The 13,533-nt window shown below is 36.8% G+C and overlaps 1 protein-coding gene across 3 annotated transcripts; it reads left to right on the forward strand.

Annotated features, from left to right (window-relative positions):
- Positions 1-5,666: 5,666 nt before the first annotated feature.
- On the forward strand, positions 5,667-13,313 carry LOC110726121 (glutamyl-tRNA(Gln) amidotransferase subunit A-like). 3 transcript variants are annotated; one of them, XM_021905585.1, is made up of 12 exons: positions 5,667-6,080; positions 7,929-8,040; positions 8,135-8,359; positions 8,506-8,588; positions 8,918-9,018; positions 9,712-9,835; positions 9,962-10,116; positions 10,524-10,660; positions 10,961-11,131; positions 11,268-11,492; positions 12,355-12,588; positions 12,876-13,313. In XM_021905585.1, the coding sequence occupies exons 1-12, from the start codon at positions 5,767-5,769 to the stop codon at positions 13,011-13,013; spliced, it is 2,019 nt and encodes a 672-aa protein (XP_021761277.1). In that variant the 5' UTR covers positions 5,667-5,766; the 3' UTR covers positions 13,014-13,313. The 3 variants fall into 3 exon arrangements, with proteins under 3 accessions (XP_021761277.1, XP_021761278.1, XP_021761279.1); XM_021905586.1 differs by having other exon boundaries at positions 5,669-5,991; positions 7,924-8,040; positions 12,876-13,013; XM_021905587.1 differs by having other exon boundaries at positions 5,905-5,991; positions 12,876-13,013.
- Positions 13,314-13,533: the final 220 nt, after the last annotated feature.

The following is a 13,533-nucleotide window of genomic DNA, read 5'->3' on the forward strand; positions in this document are numbered from 1 at the left end:
AAAGTGGACATAAATGATTTCAATAAATGAACTAGCATGTAAGATTGATTGGATAGCGCAGTTTCATGGGCTATAGGGGCATAGTGATGCTCGGTCAATCACTTGGATATGCATGAATGATGCATGATCGAACTATTGACCTACTTTGAAGTTCAAGTATAGAGCTTCCGTATATATTAGTGGATTCCTTTGACATGAGTGGAACATTGATTTCATTCAATGGATGTTGTGACTGTGGTACACTCAAATGTCTAGCCGTAACTGGAGATTATAAAGGGTGTTTACCGGTTATTTCAGAAGTTGAGTGGGAGTCATGTTACCACAAGATTGGATAAAGTCTACCTATTAAATTAGGAAATGTGTCATGGCCGCTTGAAGAAGGAGAATTCATAAAATACGTGGTCGCGTTCAAATGCATTACGCAGTAATCATTTGGTTTTGTAATTCTAACTCAGATTTCAAGAAACGATTTGTAGATTAATATGATCTCGACATGTGATGCAATCATATTATCAAATCGACACATATATTGACTTAAGGAATTTGAATATTGCACCCTTGTCTTAGACAAGTGGGAGATTGAAGGAGTTATGTCTTCGTCGTGTGCAATTACTAGATATATAAATGGATCAAATTATGGAGATAATTAAGTTCGTACATTTGGGTCGTCGTTTTGCCATAGCTAGAGGTACTAACGATCTTTGGACTAGTAAAATAGCCCAAAGCCCAATTGGACGGATCCTATAAGGTCACACAAAGGGGCTAGATCAAGCATTAGAGGACGAGGCCCATCATGGGCCTCATCACTCTAGGTGGCCGGCCATATGGAGTGGACAAGGGAGTTTTGGGCTTCATGCCCTAGTCTAATTATAATGAGATTATAAATAGACTAGGTGCCTAGGTTTGCAGATAGTAAGCAATTAACTGATCAGTGTGGTCAAAACCTAATTAGCAAACACGAAACCCAACCCCTCTCAAAGTCCTCTGTCTCACGGCTCTCCTCCTCCTTATTGGCGCCGGTGGTGTGTCGTGGTGGTGGTGGTTCGTGCGGTGGTCGGTTGTCCATAAAGGTGGTGATCGCGGTTTTCCTCAATCACTCGGCCAATCTAGTATTGGTGGACGGCTCGTTCGAATCTCGTGGACTAAGTAGAGGAGCAACGCTTGGGGCTCTATTCTCTCCCTGATTTGCCTGTCGAATAGCTTCGTGGAATTCACGCGTCAAAGGTATGATTATGTGTCTTGTGTGTTATGCATGTGATTCTTGGGATTGGTACTTGTTTGAATATGATTCATATTATTTCCGCTGCGTAGTACCTATAAACTCCTACAAAAAGAATAGATTTTATCTCATCCTTAGTAGGAGGTAAGCTAAAACTAGGCTCAGAACAATTCGAATTATACTTTTGATAATGATAAAAATTCATCGTATCGACATTGATATCCTGGCTTTGAAAAATACTTAGAAAATAATTTCGAGCCATATCTTTTAACTTAACAGAATCATTAATCCAAATACCCTCATTATTTTGCAAAGATAAAATTTTCCCTCTACTCTTTTTAATATTAGCAAGTAAATGAAAGTATTTAGTATTGCAATCTGCATTTTTCCTCCAGTCTAAACCTGATTTTTGAGCATAAATAATTCTCTCAATTTTATAAATTTGATTTAATTCAAAAAGCAAATCTTTTTCCAAATTAATTAAAAAGGAAGAGTGCTTTTTAGTTAGGGCAATTTAATGTCATCGATCCTAGCCACCAACCTTCTTTTTTTATTAGTGATGTTTCCAAATATATCATGATTCCAAGATTTAATATTAGCCAAAAACTCACTTCTGCCCTTAAGAAAATCGAAATTATGCAGATCCCAATTATTAACAAAAAAGGCAGAAAAAGTACAATGTTCTAACCAAGCAGCCTTACACCTAAAAGGGTAAGGGCCACCCTTACGATTATCAAAAATGGAAATTAAAATAGGACAATGATCTGAGTAGGTACGAGCAAGATGAGATACCTGAGTGTTAGGATAAGTATTCAGCCAACTCGGGTTTCCTAAAGCCCTGTCAAGTCATTCTTGAATGAGATCAAGCCCTTCCCTTGCATTATGCCAGGTAAAAGGGTTTCCAGTGAGGCCAAGATTGACCATGCAAGCAGCTTTAGCAAGCTTACTAAGATCGGCACACTGAGATTGTCTAAAATTAAGACCACCCGACTTTTCAGAGGGTCGAGTGACCTCATTGAGATCACCTAGGAAGAGCCATGGGGTATCATCAGGAGGGAGGGAAGCTTTCAAGTCATTCCATAATTTATGTCTTCTAGCAGGAGATGAAGGAGCATGAACAGCAGTTAAAAGGACTTCTTTACTATCAGGGGAGAATTTAAATAAAGCATGGAAATAATTTTTGGTATGCCCCTCCACATAGTCTATCAGTTCAACATTCCTATTATACATTAACCAAATACCTCCTCTAAGGCCATTAGGGTTAATAAACTGAAAATCATCAAAACTAAGCAATTTTGCAACCTTTTCAGCACGTAAACCATCACTCTTAGTTTCTAGAATGATAAAAATGCTAGGCTTATGGATAGAAATTACCTCCTAAGCGTGAGGAATAAATTCATTCCTAGTTACTCCCCTTACATTCCATAAAACTACCTTCATATTAAGGTCAGGGAAATCTGGTACGGGGTTTCCATTGCAGAACAGAGCATCAAATTTGTCCCATTCCTTCCATTGCATCGCACACGCCATTGACACGACATCGTGCATTTTAAGCGGAAGAACCATGGAGTCCAACTCCATGATTGTGTTCTTTGTCTCCTAGAAGTTCACATCTATTTGTAAACCCACTATCCCTTTTTTTATCTGCTTGAAGATTTTCATAAGGTGTTCTGGGCTTTCTAGATCTTGTTCGCTGTTTCCCAAATTGAGATCGATTATTTGAGGGTTGGAGGGAGGAGGAACCAGGTCGTGGTGGTGGTAACTCGGCCAAGGGACTTGTTGTTTGTACCATGGTCGAGCGAATTGAGGTGTTGGTGGTGGTGAATTGGGGGGGGGGGGGGTTGTGGTGAATTTGAGAGTTCATCATACTTGTAATCTGGAGCAAGGTGTTGTACATCAACTCTATTTTTGCCGGAGTCGGAGGAGACTCGATCGACGACCATATGAGAGGAATTGGGGGGGTCGGGGAGTTGAGACAATCTTGGAGATTTGAGCAGGTGATAGGGATGGACGGAATGGAAATTGAGTTGGGGATGGTCGGAATGGAAATGAGTTGGGGATGGTGTCGGGAGAGAGGGATTGAATAGAGGAGGGGATGGGAAGCGCATCGAAATTGGCTGTGCTAGGGTTACCGGAAGACCCTGGAGAGACTGAGAGCTCGACGATGAGAGGGAGAGATTGGTCGGAGGGAGAGAGAGCTGTTTCGGAGGAAAGGATTCCTTCCGGTTGATTTTGACAGTCCGACGCTGTGGTCGGATTGGAGGCAGTTTGGCTTTCTTTTCCATTGTAGTTGTTTTCAGTGAATTGTTTTTCAGTGGTTTGTTTTTCGTTGATGATCATGAGCTCTAAGTTGGGAAGTAATATAGAGGGAGATGAAGGGTTTGCATGTATGTCCATTGCTGAAGCCGAGTTGCAGGGTGCCAAATGGCAATTGGTGTTTTTGGGTGGAGCAATGGAAGAGGAAGGGGAAGCGTGTGGGAAAATAAAATTGGGGGAAAGATTTTTAGGATTTTGTTGATTATTTTCAAGAATAAGCTCATCATTGCCTTCTAATATATTATTAATTAAAATGTATTTGGGTAAATTAGAAGTGGGGTCTAGAATAGCAAAAGGGTTGGAAGAAGAATTCTGATGTTTTTGGTTCTCAATAGATTGAGGGGATTTAGACTTTGTGGTATTTGGGCTGGGCTTAGAGGGGGGCTGAGAGTTGGACTTGGTTAAAGTGGGCTTAGAAATAAAATTAATTTGTGGTTGGATAATTGGCTTAGTGGGAGTTTGAGTTTTTTTCAATGTGGATTTTGTTTGATTAAATTTCTTCTTATTGGAAACAGTAGTCCAAGGACCATATTCCGAAGAATTATGGGAAACCAAGACCCCTAAATCATGGAGAGTGGATGGTGAAGACTTTCCATAGGTAGTGGTAGAGGGAGATTTTTCATGGGAAGTGGAGGGTGAAGACTTTTCCATACTTGAAACATCATTGTTTGTAGAAGTAGAGGTAGATAAAGTACCTTTACCTTTATCCACCAAATTGACCTTAAGGTTACATTTTTCTTTAGTGTGGCCGATTTTACCACAAATAAAACATAAACATTGTATATTTTCATATTCTATAGCTTGCAAGCCATTACCTACCCAAACATTGGTAACTAAAGGAATAGTTAGATCAATATCTAAACAGACTCTAGCATATCTAGCTCGAGTGAGATGATCAGTAGCATAATCAACAAGTAGAGGATTACCTGCTAATTTAGCGATGTCGAAAAGGGCTTCCTTGTTGTAATATTCAACTGGCAATTCCGGGAAACGTATCCAAACAGTCATTTTATCGAACGGATTCATGGAAGGTCGAAAATTGGGTTTCCATTTTGTTAACATTAGATAATGGTCCAGAATAAACCAAGGCCCCCCTAAAATGGCTCGATCATAATCATCTTGAATAGAAAATCGGAAAAGATAAACATCCTTCCCTAAATCAATCACTTCAAGAGAGCCTTTAGGTCTCCACATGGCTCTAACTCTTTGAGTTATGAAAGAAGGTCTAACCGAAACCTGAAATAGACTTGATTTGACTCACTTATCAATTTATCATAATTTGTAATGATCCAAACAATCCAAACCACTCGAACCAAATAACCCAATTAACTCGAAATTTGACCCAAATCCAACCCGTTGACCCAAATTGACAGGTCTAGCCTTGACCCTTCTAAAAGGTGGTTTTTATTAGATGTGACTAAAGGACAAGCCAGGTTGGGCCAAATAAACCAAATTGAGCTTAATCAACCCACTTGATCGGGTCTGACTAATATTAGTAGGGCCAAAAATTCTTTCGATGAACCCGTAAATAAGATCGGGTCGGTCTCACGGGCTAAAAATGTAGATTATCATTCAAATTTTTTCTTTTTTTTACCCTCTATTTTATAGTTTTCAAACAACAAAATTTTATTTTTCTAAACTTAAAAAAACCTCCTCTTTCCATGTCTTTTGATGTCCCAAAAATTTAAGAGCTCAAAATGCTTACTAAGGTCAACCTTTAATTTTAGAAAAAAAAATATTCACATATGTAAGCCAGTCTACTCTCAGAAGTAAATTTGCTTAATAAAAGAGGAAGTGTTTTTTTTTTTTTTTTTTTTTTTTTTTTTTTTTTTTTTTTTTTGGAGAAAAGAGGAAGATCTAGTTTTTCTTCTAAATAAATAGTTAAAAAAACACTTGTCGAATACTAATTTCATAAATAAATAAACAAAAAATCCTAATTAGTGATTAGCATGGTCAACAATCTTAGCATGGCATTTGGGGCCGAATGAAATAAAAGATTGTTATTTATTTATCTATAAACACATGATAAATTTGAATTTTCTTATTAATAAATACAAGTACTATTCTAATCCCATGTTTAAAATTCCAATTAGAATAGCATTACATTTGGGGCCACATGCAATTAAAGATTAAAAGGTTGTTAGATATCTACAAGCACTTAATACACTTGGGTTTTCTTATTAAAGTAGAGGAATTAGAAACCCAAAGGAAGAAGAAAGAGTAAAGAGGCGATGAAAGAAAGCTGCAGAAAGAGGTCAACGACGTGTATGGCAAACCAAAATGACATCTGTTTTACTGCTCTTCTTCATTCAAAGACACGTTCTTCTTCTTCTTCTTCTTCAGTGTTTTTATTCACTACTACAACAATTAGTACTATGTTTTTATTATTCTCATTTGTTCATGTTTCCTGTTGCTGCTCCAATTTCAAAGACACCAACATTAACATCAACACTATGGTATCACCTTTCTCTTCTCTCATATTTGCTCCTGCTCCTACTTTCTTACACCTCCACAAATTTGCCTGTCTCATTCCAAGACTTTTTGTGTAATTTCTCCTTACTATTTTTTATCTATTTTGTTTTTTTTTTTAAATGTATTGCTGTTAATGATGCAATTAATTTGTTCTTATGGAGTTGCGTTTATTTAGTTCTGTTCACATTTACTTAATTTCAATTCCAGTTCAGCATTTAATTTCCCCCTCTCATAAAATATTCAATTCAGTTCAGTTCGGCTCCAATCAGTTCAGTTTTATTCAATTCAGTTCAGCTTCAATTAGTTCAATTCAGTGAATGTGAACAGAACTTTAGTTGGGAGTGTTTTGTGAGCATTATTGGGTTGTTGAGATTTTGTGATCCGTTGTTTGGTAGAATGATTGACTTGGCTTATATTAAAACTAAATGGTGTCAAGTGTAATAATGTTGTTGAGTAGATATTAAAAAATAATTTAGTAATATCAACTTTTATACTACCTCCTTTTCGTATTATTTGCGCCGGTTATATATATATTTTTTCTATCTACTTTATGTTAAATTATTGTAAATACTAAATAGTATGAAACGTATAATTTTTAATGATGTTTAATTATTTACTTGTGTGTTTTAATGGCCAAACTAGTGTGTGTCTTGACCGCATTAGCCATGTTGGAACGGACATAGACCCTGGTAGCGGATTGATATAGCTGATATAATTGGACTAGATGGTTCATGATTATAAATATATTTATCAACTAGTTTGAATAGCTCATTATATTTGCGGATTTGACTAGATGGTAGTCATCAACTGGTTTGAATAGCTCGTAATATTAGCTGGTTTGACTAGATGGTTGTCATCAACTGGTTTGAATAGCTCATAATATTAACTAGATGATTGTGTAAAAGTGTTTGGTAAATATTACCTCTGTTTATTAGATGGTTGTAAATAACTAATTGTATAAAAGTGTTTGGTAAATATTACCTCTGTTTAGTTAAGTTGATGCTTGTATTTTCAGTGCGATTGTTCAATTGTTTACAATTCATAAGGATATAATCAATATCACATGGGATTGGTTGTTATATGAAGGGTATGCACATATAAATGGGTTATTCTATAGCAGTAGATTCAAATTCTACATGGCAAGAAGAAACTGATTGTCCAAATAAGTCTAGCACAATCTTAAACCTGATGAGCATCATTAGTTCATTACTGTGGAGCTTCACTGAGACTAGGCCATGTATCTATTTAAGAGTCCAACTTCTTCCTATGTTGTGATTGACAGCCACAAAATGCACCCATTTTGTGGCTATCAATCTGCATTTTGTGGCTATCAATCACAGCATTCACAAGCTTAGCAGCAAAGTGTAATGGGGTGGGTCTTGCAGTCAAGCTCCCTTTTGTCCTCAAGTATTTTAATGTCTATTCATTAGGGGGATCTGGACACACTAGTTCAACAGTCCATTCTTCCCCCTCGGCAGCCACACCAAAGCTCCTTGAAGTTGATAATGGGTTTAAATAGAGCAGCCAGCCTACTACGAGCACCCTCTGGTATCAAATCTTAGGGAGAATTGCAGTTTTGGCCCAGCTGAATTGTTTTCATTTGATATGTGTTCTAAGTTTCAGAAAAGATAACATGATTTGTTTGGTATGCAGTCCGGGGGGGGGGGGGGAGGTGGGGATGTTATTGCATCTCCCTGCTTAAACAATTGACTTACGTTTAAGCATGGGTCATGATAATAAACTGTTAGCATTCTTTGAGGAGAGATATATGTTTAGTTGTTTTCTGCTGTGAATATAGAATAAGCATATTCAATTGGATCAAATTTTCAATGCCGCCTACCTAAAAAGTAGATTTTTTTTTTCCATCTTATCATGTATTATATGCTGACTGAGAATGTTGTTTTCTTTGCAATTAGGACAGTAAAAAGTATAAATCCGAAGTTTGCAGCACGCAATCTAGAAGCGCCTGTAGCAATTTCTCCATGCACGATGCATTTCATATGCTTGATGCTGATTTCTTGAGTGACAAGAAGGTGATTTTTTTTGGATGCATGTGAAGTTCTTAGTATTAGACTTACTATTAATATGTTTCAAGTTTGTAGTGCTAAAAGTTTATCTGCAATTTAGATGGTTGATATTGTAAAGGAGGCTTCAGAATTTACCCTCCCTATTACTAAAGCTGATCGCAAACTAGTCGCTACTTCTAATGGAGGACTGAAATATCCATCTGTTTTAGTTTTTAACCCTGATTGGGGTGCTAAACAAGCAGAACCTGCAAAAAAAACATTTTCCTACCCTTCTTTCTCTGACATTCAGAGGCCTTCCAATGAGGAGGATATTGCCTTTATGAATGTGAGTTTTCTGCACTTCTTCTATATCTGCTTCTTAGATACTTTCTTTGACTTCTATTATTAGTGCATTTCTTTGACTTCTGTTATTAGTGCATTTCTTCCGCGTTCATAATTTGTATCTTGTCTCCTTTTTGTTGGTAAGATTAGATTCTTGAATTGGGACAGCTCCTTAAGGCAAAAAAGATTTCATCTGTTGAGCTTACTGAAATTTTTCTCAAGAGATTGAAAAGGTGTAATATTTTCTTTGCTTAATGTTTTATCCTTTCTATATAGAAGTAATGGAAATATTATAGTACCCAAAATTTCGGTGTTGCCCCAGATTTATTAGATGTTACCTTCTGTATTCACAATAGGTTTTTGTCCCTTAATGTAAAAATTCAAATATCAAAAGTTGATGTCTTGAATCTAGGCATCTCTGCTTACATTAGCATAAAAAAAAAATGCAGAAAGAGACCCAAGGGTAGTCAGGATATGATCCGGGAATGAGGGGTAGTAATTATTTAATTGATTTTATAGTGCCATCTTGCTTCCAAGTTTCTCAGTTTTTAGTCTGTGCCAGGTATAATCATGTTCTCCAATCCGTGGTGACTGTAACAGAAGAACTAGCATACAAGCAAGCAAAAGAAGCTGATAGGCTGCTTTCTGAGGGTGTATATTTAGGTATTTTTATGTGTATCTTCTAGACACTTAGTCACTCACATTTCTGTATCTGTTCAATGTATGAGTGCTGAACTTGTATGCAACTACTAATTTTGACTCGTTAAGATATTAACTGATAGAGTATATGAGTATATAACATATTCCTGACGAGACTATCAGGAATATGACCATCAGGAATATGTTATATACTCTATCAGGACTCAACCAAAAGGTTAAGCTGATGGTTGAGGCAGGCCATCTCATACCCGGCGCGAATTAATTCCACTTTAAAGGAGGGGTGGATGAGATTCGAACCCGTGACCTCTATGTCACGTTGGCTCTGATACCATGTTAAAGGACCAACTCAACCAAAAGCTTAAGCTGATGGTTGAGGCCCAGGAATATGTTATATACTCTATCATTAACTTAGCTAAGTGGAGTTTTATAAGCATTTGTTACATAACTGAAGCTTTCATTTGACAGATGTTTGTATCACATCTTCTCACAAATGTCAAAAATACAGTTTCTCAGTTGAACTTGAACCAAAATAGATTGCTATGGGTAGTATAAGGAAAGTTGTCGTCAACAGTAAGTAACATTTATAGAATTTTAGAAATGGAGATGGAGATGCTGGAACCTGGAAGGAAATGTAAACTTTGTATCTCCCTTTGCAAAATACTCAGTTACGTGATCTGTATGTTAAAATCTTTGCAGGTCCTCTTCATGGTATTCCTTATGGGTTGAAAGATATAATTGCAGTTCCCCAGTATAAAACAACTTGGGGTTCCCGAAGTTTCAAAGATCAAGTGCTTGATTTTGAAGCTTGGGTTTATAAAAGGTCCAAAAGAAAAATCCCTTTCTACCTGTGTGCAATAATCTTTATTTTCTCATGAAATTAAGCTATTGAATGTAGCCTCGTTTTCTTAGAAACGTAGATATTAAATGTAGTTTTTATGTCTGGCAGGTTAAAGTCTACTGGTGCAGTTCTTGTTGCAAAGCTTGTGACTGGTTCGCTGGCCTATGATGACATATGGTTTGGAGGCAGGACAAGAAACCCATGGAACATAGAGGAGTTTTCAACTGGTTCTTCTGCTGGGCCGGCTGCTTGCACATCCGCAGGTTATTTTTCACCTTTCCCCCCTACAAATCACTGCCTACCATTTATTAGATAAAATTTTGGTCCTATTTGGGGTCATTTCAATTAGTATGCCCCGCGTGTTCCTAAAATATTTTCGTTTTGCTTCTTTGCGTTTTATAAGGTTAACTTCCTAATGCTGTTGATTGTATTAGTATAAAAATATAGTAGTCTTAGTATTTGTCTAAGGCTTTGAGATACATCCATATACATTATACAATACTGAAATGAGCTGACCTTAACCATAGAAGTCACAGACAACGATAATTTTGGGCTGAAAAGAGCAGTTCAATCGTGTTCTTTATGCTTATCAGCTTGCTTTCATTTCACAGAAATTGATTAGTTTGTTATCTCCATAGTTCTCTAAAGAGGTGATATGCTTTGATGATAGGCATGGTGCCTTTTGCCATTGGATCAGAAACTGTAGGCTCAATGACTTACCCTGCTGCTCGTTGTGGTGTATCTGCTTTACGGCCAACCTTTGGTACTGTTGGTCGAACAGGTGTGATGAGTATATCAGAAAGTTTGGTAAGAATTCAACTTCTTCAGTTTTCATGCTATTCCCTCCACTCTATATTATCTGTTCATCTATTTAGTTAATAATTATCCATATTATCTGTCTGATAATATATCAGCGAGACCTGTATACAGTATACTAATGATTTATTCTTGACAAACTAAATGCTAGTATGCTACTAACAAATATAAATTTATTTATTTTTTTAAATTTGGTAACGGAGGAGTATTTGCTATGATTTTGTCTCGTATTCACTCTTACTCTCAGAACAGCTGATATTTCGGAATTTAATGTTATTGTTAATTAAACAGGATAAGCTTGGCCCTTTTTGCAGAAGTGCAGCAGATTGTGCTGTCATTCTGGATAACATTCGAGGCAAGGATCCAGATGACCTGTCTTCAAGGAATATGCCCTTTGGTGATCCTTTTGATGTTGATCTCACAAAGCTCACTGTTGGATATCTTGATGATTCTGAGAAAGAGGTGTGCACTTTTGTTCACCAAAGCAGAAAGAGAAACCTACATTCGTTAGTGAATTAATGTTCATTGTCGAGTCATGGATGAAATTCTTTTATGGTACCTATTTTCTTTTAAACCTGATTTATTTGCCTAATTTCAGGTTGTTAATGTACTTGCATCAAAGGGTGTTAACATGGTTCCTTTCCAACTAAATTACACGGTTGACTCTGTCCAAGGAATTTTGAATTTCACAATGGATGTTGATATGCTAGCTCATTTTGATGAGTGGCAGCGCTCTGGGCTGGATGATGAGTATGAAGCTCAGGATCAATGGCCATCTGAGCTGCGACGTGCGCGAGTTGTTACTGCAGTAGATTATATGCAGGTTAGTCATATTTTCTGTATATAATATTTTCATGATGCTTTGGCATCTATATAAAAAATTTCTGATATGTTAAATACAAGTTTCCCGAAACGGATAGTGGACAGTGTTTGGCATCTATTTGAGAGATTGATCATGCTGTTGATTTCACTAATATGATTTTGAGTTTATGCTGATGGATGCCTCGCGTGTAATTAAGCCTTTATAACCTACCAAATTTCATGAAAGTATTTATGACCTTCCAAATTTCATGAATGCAAGTATACAACCTGACCTGATCAACCTTGGCAACTCAAGGACTCCTCTTATTCCACCTATTAGATAATATATACATGTATAGCAATTTATTGTCTTGCAGCTGTGTTAATTGAAAAATGAAGAACTGAAGACTTGCGCCTTCATCCTCAACATTATTTAAGTTTCATTAATGGTTTGATCATAGTAGCAATGAAGCCTAAAGTGCAGGCTACCCAGTGTAATCTTGAAATATTTTTGTACCATAAGTAAAAGTTAAAAGTACGAGGGTACCATTAAGTGTAAAACACATACATAACAAGTTCCTCCACCCCCCCCCCCCCCCCAACGCCACCCCCAACACACACACTTAAAAATACATAAACCACCCTTTCTTATGTTTAGGTGTAGATTGGAGGTTATAATGTTTGTTTTCTCAAGAACTATGATTTATAACATTTTTCTATTGAGAAATTTTGCCAAACTAATTATAGTTCCATAAGTCCCGCAAGCTTTTCGTTTAAAAGATGATAGAGTACTTGTTGTGTGACATCTGCAGTTTTGTTGGGAAAAAATGTTTATTATACTCAAAATACAGATTTGAAGACCCTAATATCCAGATATTTTGCAGGCACAAAGAGCAAGAGGAAGATTAATTCAAGAAGTGAGAGAAAGTTTTACAGTTGATGCATTTATTGGTAATGCAACTGACTGGGAGAAAGTTTGCATGGGAAACCTTGTTGGCATGCCTGTGATGGTTATACCTGTTGGATTCGATCCAATAGCTAACTCAACTTCAACTGACATTCGAAGGAGAACTACTGTCACGACTGGCATCTATGCCCCTCCTCAGCATGATCACATTGTAAGATTTTCAATTTTTCTGTGGGACATGTCAATTGTTTTGCAATCTGATACGATACTTGCATCCTTGATTATTGTGTCACTCGGATCCCAATAATTTCATTTCACCCCAATTGTGTTGGATGCTTTGGTTTTCTATATCGGCATAAACACTAAGCACCTTTGGGACCAAAGGCTAAATCTAACACTAGGACTTATCCCATGTCCAACTTAGTTCGAGTCTTGAGTAACAGTGTATTTGAAAGGTCATTTTGCTTTGTTCAGATTTTTAATTTTCCTTTTTTGCAGGCTCTGGCACTGGCTATCGCTTTTCAATCAAGAACTGATTATCACAAACAGCGCCCCCCAATTGATGATCTTGGTCCTAACGATTCGATTTCAAATACACCAAGTACTACCTATCCTCCACGGCAGTTGCGAGCATAACAGCATAGAGGAATTTTTTTGTGCCAAATAAAAGCTATTTATGGGCAAACTCAACTCCACTGATCAAGAATTGTACCTTTGGGGTTTTTATGTGGCTTCAGCATAGAGGATTTTAAGGTTTCAATTAAAAAAAAAAAAAAAAAAAAAACCAGCTCATTTTGTCATCATCAAGATATCTACTCTTCTGTGAAGCAGTTCAGCAAAATGTTCAGAAACTCAGAACTGCATTTGTGCTTCCTACATTTGTATGCAATGCTGTTTTTAAAGACTAGTCCTAAATATATTTGGTAAAGTTTAATAGATTATTTTGTTGCCAAGAATTTAGTACTTCCTCCGTCCCTAAATTACATTCCTCTTTCTCTCTATTATGTGAGGAATAAATGCTAGAAAGAGGAATGTAATTTAAGGACGGAGGGAGTAGGATTTTATTTGTGTGGCATAGCAGTTTAGCAGCTAGTTAAATACCCGAGAATCCCGACATTCTTACAGAATGCTGCGTGCGATCGTATCATACAAATTA

This window comes from Chenopodium quinoa, unplaced genomic scaffold, assembly GCF_001683475.1.
Source record: "Chenopodium quinoa cultivar QQ74 unplaced genomic scaffold, ASM168347v1, whole genome shotgun sequence".
Classification (NCBI taxonomy): domain Eukaryota; kingdom Viridiplantae; phylum Streptophyta; class Magnoliopsida; order Caryophyllales; family Amaranthaceae; genus Chenopodium; species Chenopodium quinoa.